Source organism: Osmerus eperlanus, unplaced genomic scaffold (assembly GCF_963692335.1).
Source record: "Osmerus eperlanus unplaced genomic scaffold, fOsmEpe2.1 SCAFFOLD_753, whole genome shotgun sequence".
Lineage (NCBI taxonomy): Eukaryota > Metazoa > Chordata > Actinopteri > Osmeriformes > Osmeridae > Osmerus > Osmerus eperlanus.
This window is the reverse complement of record NW_026911349.1, coordinates 1-14242: the sequence shown is the minus strand read 5'-3', so window position 1 is coordinate 14242 and position 14242 is coordinate 1. Positions and strand designations below refer to the sequence as shown.

Here is a 14242-nt window from a genome sequence, read left to right as displayed (position 1 = left end):
CACAGCACTCTCTCTGGTATGCTAATGTGGTAGCGTGGTTAGCCCCTGAGTGTCCAGGGCTTGTTTAGCAGTGATTACACAGCCTCCCCTCTCTTCCCCTTTCCTCCTGGTCTCTCTGCAGGGTGAGTGCCTGTAATTGGGGATTCATTTTTCTCAGCCCTGCTAGGGTGGCCAGCCAGCCATTGATCGCTGCTCCTCCTGACTGCTCTCTCGTGTTAATGGGATGAGTTGGGATGGCACACAGACACTCGGACGCGGACATACACGCACACACATGCACACACACACACACATACATTATCTGTCACACACACACTCATATACGGACACATACAGGTGGTCTCTCTCACACACACACGCACAGAGCTCTTGTAACATGGAAGTCCTTTACAAAGCAGTACATTGTGTATGAGATGTGTTTTAAAGAGGGTTTAGAAAGCAGTACAGCAGGTCAGTTGACTGTGATAATTGAGTGATCAATACTATATGTTTTACTGCACTCTACTTGTGTTTTTCTGCTTTTGTCTGAGGAGAGCTATGGAGATGTTCTGACTTCTAGAAATGAAAAACAGGACAACACTACCTCACAAACCATCCTAATCATCACCCCCCCCACCACCTCTCCAAATACAGCTCATCTGTAGGATGGAACCGTGGGCATATTCAGAGAAATCACCCCCTCTCCTCCCCCCTCCAGCCTGGCCTGGGGTCGTCTGCAGCGTGGCAGGGTTACCGCGGGAACCCCTTCTGTCCGTCACCCCGGTAACAAGCGTCTCTCTGTGGCGAGGGCGGAGCCTGGCTCGGACGTCAGCCCCACGCAGCACCCCCGCTCACCAGCAGCCCGGGGTCACCGGGGGGCTGGGTCTGGCCAGATGGGGGGCGGGGGTCATTTCATCAAACACAATACCCCTCTCACGGCCGACGACCCGTCCAGTCTATTCTAGAACTCTTCGTGGAAGCGGAGGCTGGGAACACATAGAGGCTGTGATTGGAGGACTAGAAACACATAAAGGCTGTGATTGGAGGGCTGGGAACACATAGAGGCTGTGATTGGAGGGCTGGGAACACATAAAGGTTGTGATTGGAGGGCTGGGAACACAGAGGCTGTGATTGGAGGGCTGGTCCGTGTTTGTGGACGGGGGCTGCTGGGGACGGAGCGCCCGGCCTGGATGAGCTCTCTGTGTTGGGAGGGACCAGGGTTTTGCCATGAGACGGCGTTTGAATGGGTTCGCTCCAGAACAGAGACGGTGTTTGTTTGACCCAGTGTTTTGTGTTTATTTGTGTGTGGAAGCGTGTGTGTTTGCGGAACAGAATCACTTTGTTGATCCGCTTGAAAAGTTGTGATGTATGTGTTCAGTGACCATGGAAATGTGAAAAATTGTCTTCGACAGCCAACCAGCCTCGTCCTCCTGATCCAGTCGACGTCTATGGATACTGTCCCAAGAGACTGTCCCAGGAGACTGTCCCAGGAGACTGTCCCAGGAGACTGTCCCAGGAGACTGTCCCAGGATACTGTCCCATCAGTGCTGATGTGAACCAATCAGAACAATTTCCATCAGAAAACAAAATCTAAAACAACAAAACACACACACACACACACATATACACACACCCTCACTCACACACACGTAGTCTCTCTCTCTCTCTCTCACACCCTCACAAACACACACGTAGTCTCTCTCTCCTCACACACCCTCACACACACACACGTAGTCTCTCTCTCTCACACCCTCACACACACACACGTAGTCTCTCTCACACCCTCACACACACACACGTAGTCTCTCTCTCTCTCACACCCTCACACACGTAGTCTCTCTCTCTCTCTCTCTCACACCCTCACCCCCCTCCCCCCTCAGCTCCAGTCTGCCTGTCTCAGCCACACCCTGCTCCTGCAGGTCCAGGGGGAGGAGTAGGGTTGCAGGCAGAGTCCTGCCCAGTGCCAAGTAGACCACTGGCCTCCCCATCAGACCACAACAGCCAGCCCCCTCCAGCAGATCAGGTGGGAGGCCAGGCCCTCTCTGATTGGCTGCTGGTGTGCTGCTCTTGTATTGATGACTGGCATCTGCCCTGGCACCCTGCCTCGCGGCTCTCCCCGGCGGAAAAATCGATGAGAGAGAAGCTGGATATTCGATCCGGCAGTATTGTGCACTCTGTCTCCACCGTGTTTGAGGCAGAAAGCCTCCAAATCATCCCAAATGTTTTCCTAGTGACAAAGTGATTTATTTATTGTATTTTGTCTTTCTGACCCGTAAGCGATAGCATTGTGATGATCATGTTGTCTGTGTAGTGGACAATATCCCATGTTGCGTAGTGGAGGAATAACCGATAAGAATGCTGTCAAACTGTCTTGGGTTGAGGCGGACCACCTCTCTAATGGGGAGGACTGTTGTTAATGCCTGCATTTGTCAAAAACATAGCTTTTAAGATCAGACATGTATTACTCAATTTACAGACCCTCTTTCAGTTCTAAATATAGGCGTTGGGGAAGCTGTAATCTGGAACACTCTCAGTCTGTCCATCAGACAAGACGTTTGGCCGAGTGTCTGCCAGCTTCTCTAATCACACTCAAGACACAACATGAATCTGCAGATCGTCTACATGTGCCGTCGTGGACTGCTCTGTTTGTTCCCAGTTTCAGATCCTTAGTTGTGGTCCTGCACAGTGCTTGGTCAGGCTGGGTGTTGTGGGTGAAGGGTGTGATGGATCGGCCAGTTGTGGCTTTAGTGTCCCCTGTCCTGCGAATAAATCTCCATCAGCTACTCTAGAATGGTTCCTTCTGGTCCAGTGTTACACCTGGACACACACACACACAAACTGTACTGATTAATGCGACAAGCAGTCACACACACACTATGTCTCTCTCTCTCTCTCTCTCTCTCTCTCTCTCTCTCTCTCTCTCTCTCTCTCTCTCTCTCTCTCTCTCTCTCTCTCTCTCTCTCTCTCTCTCTCTCTCTCTCTCTCTCTCTCTCTCTCTCTCTCTCTCTCTCTCTCTCTCTCTCTCTCTCTCTCTCTCTCCTGTGTATCCAAACTAGGACTCACAGGGCCCCGGACATCCTGGCTGTGTGTGCGTGCGAGAGAGAGAGAGGTGCTCTCCAGTCTGCTCCTCTGAGGGCAGGCTGGCCAGGCAGGCTGGTTGTGGTGTTTAACCTGGAGCCTCTCTCCTCTGGATCCTAGCTGGGGTTTTGCCACAGTCAGCTGGGTCTGGTCCAAACCTGTTTTCTGACATTCCTTCACTGTTTTTACTTAAGGGCAGAGAGGCTACAGATCAGTGGTTAGAGCATTTGACTGAAGATCGGGAGGTCGCAGGTTGAAATCTGCCCAGGTCTTTTTGGATCAAAGCGTGTGCTAAATTAATAAATTATTTAATGACGTAATTAAAATCTGTTTTATTATTTGTATGTAAACTCTCTACATGTAAATTTACAGTCTGCATGTTTGTATGTAGTACTCAAGCCGTGTTGATCTAGCATTGAGTGTTTCTCCTGTTCCTCTTCCTGTTCCTCTTCCTGTTCCACTTCCTGTTCTCAGCAGGAGTAACTGTCTCACCATCAGTCTAATCTCTCTCCAAGTCAATAGATTCCTCTGAGCAGGAAGTAGTTTGCTTTGGGACAACTTCCTGTTGGGCGAGGCTGTGTGTGTGTGTGTGCGCGCTCGCCAATCAAACACTGGCATTGTCCTATATTGTCACCCGTAACCATGTCAGCTCTCCTCAAACACACACTTCTCACAAAGGTGCCTTGTGTACAAGGATGAAGGGGCCTTCACTGACCTTCTGTGACCTCTGTATGACCCCTCTTGACGCTATTGGGGTGTCTATTGTTGCTCTCAACCACCCCCCCCCCCCACACACACACCATGGAGGGTACTTTGTAAGTTGGCTTCAAATGACCGAGTGTGTCAGCTGTGTGACAAAGTGAGGCGCTATGTGACATAGTGAGGCGTTGTGTGACACAGTGAGGCGTTGTGTGACTAGCCTGTTCCTGTGTGCGCTGCTCTCATTAACACATGAGACATGTTCAACATCCACATTCAACAGTCTTGCTTTGTAATGCTGCATGCCGCTTTGGATACATGGCTGAATGAAAACATGAAAAAAAGGTGGACTAACCTTCCTCCTTCTCCCCTCCCCTCCTTCTCTCCTCCCCTCCCTCCACAGTGGACGTGAGCGCTGCTCTGCCCATGCAGGTTCCCCCCACTGCCATCCCCATGGACCTGCGCGTAGACCAGCAGCCCTTCGGCCTGGCCCCCCAGCCCCCCGGAGAGGGGCCCCCGGGGCAGAGGGAGAGGCAGCTTCAGCTGGAGCTGCTCCACCTGAAGCAGAAACAGCAGCTCCAGAGGCAGATCCTCATCGCTGAGTTCCAGAGGCAGCATGAGCAGCTGTCCAGGCAGCACGAGGCCCAGCTGCAGGAACACGTCCAGGTGTGGGGGGGAGGAGTGTGTGTGTGTGTGATGGAGTTTGAGTGTGTGAGTAATTGTGTGTGTGTGTGTGTGTGTGTGTGAGTAAGTGTGTGAGTGTGGGGTGTTCTATGCCCGTCTAATCAGCAGACAGAGCTTTGCTTTACTCTGCTATCTCCATGGGAACCTAGTGTTTGTGCTTGTGCATGGGAGGGAGATGACTCACTATGCAAACAGGCGTCCCTGCGTTGCCACGGTCACAGAGCCGGCCAATGAGAAAGAGGCAGCCCGGCCTAAAAATAGCCCTGTCTAAATGCTCCTATTGAAGCAATTCTGCTGTAGCGTGACATCTAGCCATGTCACGGCCTTGACATCTAGCCATGTCACGGCCTGGACATCTAGCCATGTCACTATGTCACAGCCTTGACATCTAGCCATGTCACTATGTCACGGCCTTGACATCTAGCCATGTCACTATGTCACAGCCTTGACATCTAGCCATGTCACTATGCCACGGCCTGGACATCTAGCCATGTCACTATGTCACGGCCCTGACATCTAGCCATGTCACTATGTCACGGCCTTGACATCTAGCCATGTCACTATGTCACGGCCTTGACATCTAGCCATGTCACGGCCTGGACATCTAGCCATGTCACTATGTCACGGCCTTGACATCTAGCCATGTCACGGCCTTGACATCTAGCCATGTCACGGCCTGGACATCTAGCCATGTCACTATGTCACAGCCTTGACATCTAGCCATGTCACTATGTCACAGCCTTGACATCTAGCCATGTCACTATGCCACGGCCTGGACATCTAGCCATGTCACTATGTCACGGCCCTGACATCTAGCCATGTCACTATGTCACGGCCTTGACATCTAGCCATGTCACTATGTCACAGCCTTGACATCTAGCCATGTCACTATGCCACGGCCTGGACATCTAGCCATGTCACTATGTCACGGCCCTGACATCTAGCCATGTCACTATGTCACGGCCTTGACATCTAGCCATGTCACTATGTCACGGCCTTGACATCTAGCCATGTCACGGCCTGGACATCTAGCCATGTCACTATGTCACAGCCTTGACATCTAGCCATGTCACTATGCCACGGCCTGGACATCTAGCCATGTCACTATGTCACGGCCCTGACATCTAGCCATGTCACTATGTCACGGCCTTGACATCTAGCCATGTCACTATGTCACGGCCTTGACATCTAGCCATGTCACGGCCTTGACATCTAGCCATGTCACTATGTCACGGCCTTGACATCTAGCCATGTCACTATGTCACGGCCTGGACATCTAGCCATGTCACGGCCTGGACATCTAGCCATGTCACTATGTCACGGCCCTGACATCTAGCCATGTCACTATGTCACGGCCTTGACATCTAGCCATGTCACTATGTCACGGCCTGGACATCTAGCCATGTCACTATGTCACGGCCTTGACATCTAGCCATGTCACGGCCTGGACATGGTCAAGTCTCTCTCTGCTCTGCATGTTCAGTGGAATTCAAGCTTCATAATCTGTAGCTTTAAGCACAGAGGATGTAATTGTTAACTCTTTTAGTATAATTGTATCACAGTAAAAGTTGTAAGAACTCCATCCCTCCTCCTCCCCATCCCTCATCCCCTCTCCTCCTCCCCTCCCCTGCTCCTCCCTCTCCTCCTCCCCTCTCCTCCTCCTCCCCTCTCCTCTGCAGCACCAGCAGGAGCTGCTGGCCCTGAAGCACCAGCAGGAGCTGCAGGAGCACCAGAGGAAGATGGAGAGACACCGTCTAGAGCAGGAGCTGGAGAGACAGCAGAGAGAGCAGAAACTGCTGCTGCTCAAGAACAAAGACCGAGGACAGGAGAGTGAGTCTCTCTCTCTCACAGCCTGGGGGACAGGGGACAGGAGAGTGGGTCTCTCTCTCACAGCCTGGGGGACAGGGGGCAGGAGAGTGGGTCTCTCTCTCACAGCCTGGGGGACACAGGGGACAGGAGAGTGGGTCTCTCTTTCACAGCCTGGGGGACAGGGGACAGGAGAGTGGGTCTCTCTCTCTCTCACAGCCTGGGGGACACAGGGGACAGGAGAGTGGGTCTCTCTCTCTCACAGCCTGGGGGACAGGAGAGTGGGTCTCTCTCTCACAGCCAGGGGGACAGGGGACAGGAGAGTGGGTCTCTCTCTCACAGCCTGGGGGACAGGGGACAGGAGAGTGGGTCTCTCTCTCTCACAGCCTGGGGGACAGGGGAAAGGAGAGTGGGTCTCTCTCTCACAGCCGGGGGGACACAGGGGACAGGAGCGTGGGTCTCTCTCTCACACAGCCGGGGGGCTAACGCTCATATCAGACACAATGTCATAACAGCCCTTCCAGCGCTCGAGTGGCCTAGCCTGGGCAGCCTGACCCGAACATTACCGCTGGCTGGAACAGCGCTAGGCTATGCTAGGCAACACTAGGCTACGCTAGGCAACACTAGGCTACGCTAGGCAACACTAGGCTACGCTAGGCAACACTAGGCTACGCTAGGCAACACTAGGCTATGCTAGGCAACACTAGGCTACGCTAGGCAACACTAGGCTACGCTAGGCAACACTAGGCTACGCTAGGCAACACTAGGCAACACTAGGCTACGCTAGGCAACAAGTCTGACATTTACCGTTTCCTCAAATGGTGGCCCAGCTAAACTAGCGTTTAGACCGCTCTGGAGGGTAAACAGTGGGAGTTCTGCTAAGTACCGCAGTAAATTGCCTGGAAGGCAGCCCCCATAAAAGACAATTTGCCTCAGTGGCAAAGAGAACAAATGAAGATGTCAGCTATTACACATGTACTGTGATTTAAAAAGCCTCTGTATTTGCCATAATCAACACATTATTGTATTTGTCACCCTGCTCACTCTGAATGTGTCAGCCACCTATTGTCAGCTGACAGTTTTCTCTGTGTCTTGGACACACACACACACACAACTTAGCTTTGGGGTTTTCTTTGTATAGACACAGACACAGACACACACACCTTGTACCCTGCTCTTCTCCTCCTCCTTGGGGCGATGGAGCCTGGGAAGGGATTGTGGTAACTGAGAGATCTATGAGGAAGAAAAACACCCACAGATGTGTGGCTGACATCACCTGAAGAGAACATCTAACTGTTAGTCTCTGTGGAGTTCCCTTCAGCTTCGTCCTGTCAGGCTGTTCACATCAACCAGGACCACGTCATCATCGCTGGCTTAGTCAGCAGGAAAGACCCACATCAACCCTCATTACCACACTCTCCACCCTGACATCTTTATTTACCATGAAGGTCTATGTTGTATTCCACAAGCCACTGGGATTTGTAGTTTTCAGTCTGTTGCCCTCTGGTCAGCGAGTGAGCCCTTGGCTGGTTTTTGGTGTCTGAGTACCATGCTGTATCTTCAGAGCATGGCCACATGAACAGGCCTGCTGTATCTATAGAGCATGGCCACATGAACAGGCCTGCTGTATCTTCAGAGCATGGCCACATGAACAGGCCTGCTGTATCTTCAGAGCATGGCCACATGAACAGGCCTGCTGTATCTACAGAGCATGGCCACATGAACAGGCCTGCTGTATCTTCAGAGCATGGCCACATGAACAGGCCTGCTGTATCTTCAGAGCATGGCCACATGAACAGGCCTGCTGTATCTACAGAACATGGCCACATGAACAGGCCTGCTGTATCTACAGAGCATGGCCACATGAACAGGCCGCCTCCATGGTGTTCCCTCCAAGGTCCAGCTGGGTTTGGAACTACAGGACAGTGTCCTCTGGCGTCTCTGACTAAGGGTGTTCTCTCTCACTCTTTCTCTCTCTCTCCCCCCTCCTTCCCTCCCTCTCTATCCCTCTTTCTCTCCCTCCCTCCTAGGTGCGGTTGCCAGTACGGAGGTGAAGATGCGTTTGCAGGAGTTTGTTCTGAACAAGAAGAAAGCTCTGGCCCAGCGCAGTATGAACCATTGCATGCCCAGCGACCCTCGCTACTGGTACGGGTGAGTGGCTGAACGGACTTCCCTGTCCAGGCTCTTGCCCCTGGACATCCTCTTCTGTAGAGAGACCCTCTCCTCTCTCTCCTGTAGAGAGACCCTCTCCTCTCTCTCCTGTAGAGAGATCCTCTCCTCTCTCTCCTGTAGAGAGACCCTCACCCTCTCTTCTCTCTCCTGTAGAGAAACCCTCTCCTCTCTCCTGTAGAGAGATCCTCACCCTCTCCTCTCTCTCCTGTAGAGAGACCCTCTCCTCTCTCTCCTGTAGAGAGACCCTCACCCTCTCTCTCCTCTAGGGAACTGTTCTCATGACTCTCACATGTTAGTATAGGAAGGTAATAGATGGAATAATATGCTTGAAGGAATGAGGTTTCTCCTCCAAGCAGCGGGCCTCTTTGTGAAGAGTGATTGGCAGTTTCTTGTCTTTGACACAAGCGAGTTTGAAGCCAGGGAAGAAAGATAAGGATGCCACCTTTTGTGCTCCTTAAATATTTGAAGAGGTCTAGGCAGGGGAGCGATCAGACAGGGAAAAGAGTGAATGAATCTGAGGTGACAAGAAAAGACATGTTTGCCTTTTTCTGTTTCTTTCTCATCCTGCCCCTCCCTCACCCCACCTATCTCTTTCGCTTTTCCTATTTCTTTCTTAACTCTTGCGTCCCCTTCATTCTTTTAAGTCTCTCTTTTATGCCTTACTCAACTTCCTCACAGAAATCTTTCCTTTTTTTACCAATCTCTCCAATTCCATCTCTCTCTCTCTTACCATCTCTCCATCCCTCTGGTCTGCTCTCCTCGGCCAGACACCTAGCCTATTTCCAGCCCCTCAGCTGTCTGTCTGTGATAAGGGAGGATGAAAGGAGGAATATTAAAACACTGACAGCAGTCAGCCTTCCCAGCTTTCTCCTTCTCGCGCTCTACTGGTGGCAGGGATTTTTTGACATCAATTTATTTCATTTCAGGAATTACTACAGTGCTTTTTTTTATTGAAGAAAAGTTTATTTGCCATCTTCTAAATGACGGTTTGACAAAGTGCTTGTTGTGGATTACAGAGACATGAAACAGGAATGTGAAGATGTTGGCGAACACGGCTGGTTTTATTACAAACATCCCCACAGCCAGCGGGGAGGAGGCTTTTCTCCTTTTGATATTTTCTCGGCAAGCCAGAAACATGTCAGTCATAAATAAAAGACTGCAGATGGGAGATGGAGGGAAGGGCATTCACTGGGGTTGGGTGGCTGCCAGGTGCCCTGAACTGGCCCCCAGCACTGGCCCCCAGCACTGGCCCCCAGCACTGGCCCCCAGCACTGGCCCCCAGCACTGGCCCCCAGCACTGGCCCCCAGCACTGGCCCCCAGCACTGGCCCCCAGCACTGGCCCCCAGCACTGGCCCCCAGCACTGGCCCCCAGCACTGGCCCCCAGCACTGGCCCCCAGCAGGGCCGTTTTCTCCACAGCTGGGGAGTCGTTTTCTTCTCTGTTATCAGGTCCATGTTTCACCATTACTGACTTCTTAATGAAACAGGGGTGGTGGTTACAGGAAGTGAGATGAGACGTGTACACACACACACACACACTACACACACCCACGAGCACTACACACTTAAACATTAGACTAACAGGATGATAAATTCAGCCTGGGCCTCAACATAGCGTATTTATGATGGTGCTGTCAGGTTGATCAGATAATGCCCAGGCAGGATCCTGGCAGTGCTGGATTGTTTACCAACAGACATCACCACACCCTCAGAGACGCTGCTGATTCTATCAAGTCGTTCTGAGATACTGCAGTATCTCATGTGTATCAGCAGGTATGTCTGCGTACCAACATGTGTTCTGTGGTCGTGACGGCGAGGTTTCCGATGACGACGTTCTCAGTTCACGCTCCTCCTCACATCAGGGACCTGTGTCAAACAGGATGTCATCAAGACTGTGTGCATTATGTTCCTTCCTCTTGGACAGGAAATCCCAGCTGGCTGTTTCCTGCCTCAGACCTCTTCTCTCTGTCTCCACAGGAAGACCCAGCACAGCTCACTGGACCAGAGCTCCCCTCCTCAGACCTCTTCTCTCTGTCTCCACAGGAAGACCCAGCACAGCTCACTGGACCAGAGCTCCCCTCCTCAGACCTCTTCTCTCTGTCTCCACAGGAAGACCCAGCACAGCTCACTGGACCAGAGCTCCCCTCCTCAGACAGGGATGTCCACTTACAACCACCCTCTCCTGGGGATGTACGACTCCAAAGACGATTTCCCCCTCCGCAAGACAGGTAGGACCCCGCCACTGACCCCTGAACCACTGACCCCTGAACCCCTGACCCCTGAACCCCTGACCCCTGAACCCCTGTCCTCTCAACTGGTGGTGGAAGTTTCTGAGAATGACAGACCCCCCTCACATTATATCATGCCATTGTGGGTAAAGTAATATACCGGGAATTAAGGACGACACCTCTTTGCAGTTCCAGATTACACATCAACACCATTTCACGTCCATGTTCAATTATATTACACATTTAGTCATTTAGGGCTAAAGTTCTGCTCAGAGGATGTTTTGAAGTTTGACTGCATTAAACTGTGCAGTCAAACGATTAACCGGAAGGTACTGGCCTTTTGCGAGACTTGCACAAACCCAAACTGTGGTGGGTATAAAGTCTGTTGTGTAACCACGGTGCAGCACTCCTTCTCTCCCTGGGTGATGTGTGGCTGGCCTGTGATTATTCACTTAGCCTCTGGGCTGCTTGGCAGTCTAACATCCAGTTCTCCCTGCTGGAAGCCCTGTCAGGACCCACCACGGCTGCCCTGTCCAGGTCCAAACACAAGCAACATGACTCAAACATGACTGGGCCTAGATCACAGCCCTGTGGAACACCTGAACAGTCTCTGAATGTCGTAGTATCAGAGAGGAGAGTTGAGCATGACTAGTGTCAGTCGTAGTATCAGAGAGGAGAGTTGAGCATGACTAGTGTCAGTCGTAGTATCAGAGAGGAGAGTTGAGCATGACTAGTGTCAGTCGTAGTATCAGAGAGGAGAGTTGAGCATGACGTGTTTGGGGAGAATGTTGCCGTTTGCTTTTAAGCTCTAGAGATAGGTGAGCCATATTACGCACACACACACATGCACACACGTAAACACACACTCACACATCTCTAAATGGGGTGTGATCTGGCTGACCAGATAACATTCTAAACGAGGAAGTTGGGTGAAATGCTCTCGGTATCAGTCGACAGCCGTGGTGATTGACGTCATGGGTGACGTTGTGAAGTATTTGCCATGGGATCGCAATCTATTCATGCAAATATGGAGAAGTTGTTTCTGGAATTTTAGACCAGTATTTCCTTGTGTGATATTTACACCGTGTTGTCATGTGAGACTATGTGCTGTTGATAGCAAAGTGCACTACATGACATGTAGCCAGTGCCATTGACAGTTTACATTTTAATGTAACTATTAGAATTCCCTTTTGTGGCCAAAAAGTCCAAACTAATATGCATATAATATAATGAAAACCCATAATCATTAAAGGCAGCTGGTGGACAACAGCTTAAGTATTTCCAAGTTCAGAACAGATGTGGACTACCCTGTTAAGAACCAGCTAGTGGTGAAAGCTCACTCCATTAGTACAGAGAGCCTTTGACTCAACAGGGATGGTGGGTAATTGGGTGGTTTTGGAGAGCTGATCTACACACACCGAGCGATGCTGGGACCTTCTGGTTAGAGGAGAAGGCCAACACTATGATCTGGAGCTGAGTGGTGGGTGCCAAATGAGTCTCCTCATATGAAGGGCACTGAGAGAGAATCAGACCAGCGGCTTCAGGTAGACTAGCCTGTGTGTGTATGTGCGCGTGTGTGTGTGTAGAACCAAGGTCTGCACAGCCTCCTACAGTCTGACGTTTCATGTGATGAGTATTTAACCCTTGTGCTGCCTTCGGGTCACATGACCCAAAGGTTCATAACGAACCACCATTGTGTTTACCCAATTTTACCCAATACAAAAACAAATACAAATAGTTTTCTTTTAACCTTCACAATGTGGGGGGTCTGAGACAGCCCGACGGTTAAAATAAAATGCTTCACTTTGTTTTTGTATGCGGTAAAGTTGTCGCAATACGAGGGTGGGTCACAATGACTGATGGGTCAGAACGACCCGAAGAGAACACAAGGGTTAAGCAAGTGACAGTTTGAAATGGAATTAGGAAGATTTTCAATGCTCTCTGCAAGTCGTTAGTTCCCTGGCTTTCAAGAGGAAGACACGGAAACTGCTGTAATCAGCACACTGGACAAGCAAAAGCTTCCCATTGTCCACACGTACAGTCCACACACCTCCACCCCAATTAAGACTTATCTCACATCACAAGCCAGCTCTGCCTGTGTACTTGACATCCCCTTTCCACTACCAACCCACACTCCATCCTCTCTCCCCTGCAGCCTCGACACACCTTAGTTAAGCAGCGGAGCGTGCTGCGGAGAGCTCCTTATCAGGTTTGGGTTCTAACAGCTTTATGGGCTTATTAAAACGCTTGCTGGTTAAGACTGCAGTGTGTCATCCCCCCAACACACACCCACACACACACACACACTGTCTCACACACACACACACACACACAGTCTCACCCACACACACACACACACACACTGTCTCACACACACACACACACACACACTGTCTCACACAGACACTGTCTCACACACACACACACACACACTGTCTCACACACACTGTCTCACACACACTGTCTCACACACACACACGCGCACACACACTGTTGCGGCCCCGCCAGCACCCTCCATCATGGCTACCAGGACCGTGTGGGGGCTATACACAGCGTCTTATCACATTCTAGAGGATGCTTTGCCGCTCTTAACTGTCAGCGGGAAAATGTCACCCGACTCCTCTCCTCTCCCTCCCAGCATTGACGTTGTCTCAAACCACCCTCACAGCATGTGCAGTCACCTCGTGCTCTGCAAAAAGGAAAACAACCTTGAAGACCGGTTAACGGACACAAAGCGGACTGTTCTTGACCACACAGTCCAAGCTGTGAAATATCGACGATACATTTTGCACCTATGAGGATGGGACATGAAGCATTGATTAGCATTAAATTCACTTTCGAAATTGTCCTTGGTAGGTCTACTACAGGACTTGAAGGACGGCTTTTGAAAACTTCTAGCAGGCTTACTTGCCAGTTAAAAATGTTATACCTTTTGAGTTTGTCAGATTTTAAGGGCAGCCTTTTAGACCATGTTCCAAGTCTGTGAAACCTTGGTACCGGCGGGCTTCTCTGAGCACACAGAGATAGTGGGCTCCGGATCAGTTCATCTTTTGAAGGACCACTCAGGACACAACATTAGCATATTCATCTTCATTTAAGACCAATTCATTCTATTCAGACCGCCAAACATAAGCCCCAATCACGGTCTATTCAGCCTGCGGTGAAGAGCCTCTCCAGTGTCCAGGAATAGATGTTTTTTGTTCGCTATAGTGCGTCTGTAGCACGATCACATCAACACTGCTCCACCATAATCAGTCCCATTTCTCAACTGACGCAAACAGTAGATGACTAGTAGCTGTAAATATCGTTTGGAAACTTTGCTCTTTCATTTTAAAATAATCGTTTGATAAGATGTTTTTATGAATGAGAACGTTATTTAAAAAAAAAAAAACAGCAACCTGAAGTGAACATGTGGAGTTATAATCATGTCAGGATGAATGGATTCCACAATCGGATACTTTAAGGGTGTGTTCACACTTTCGGGGTTTGGTTCGATTGATGAACGTAACGTGGACCAAAGACGTCTAAACTGTCCAATCAGGTTGCAACCTTAACCGTATGCCTTTTGTTTAGGTTCGGTGTAAAAAGAAATGCCA

General features: G+C 50.5%; 1 protein-coding gene across 1 annotated transcript; it reads left to right on the top strand.

Moving 5' to 3' along the window:
- Positions 1 to 697: 697 nt before the first annotated feature.
- Positions 698 to 10646, top strand: LOC134015948 (histone deacetylase 4-like; the record flags this gene model as incomplete). Its single annotated transcript, XM_062455425.1, has 6 exons — positions 698 to 933; positions 1392 to 1523; positions 4160 to 4422; positions 6120 to 6270; positions 8277 to 8397; positions 10528 to 10646. Coding segments are annotated over 6 exons (1022 nt in total), but the record flags the coding sequence as incomplete, so codon positions are not given.
- Positions 10647 to 14242: the final 3596 nt, after the last annotated feature.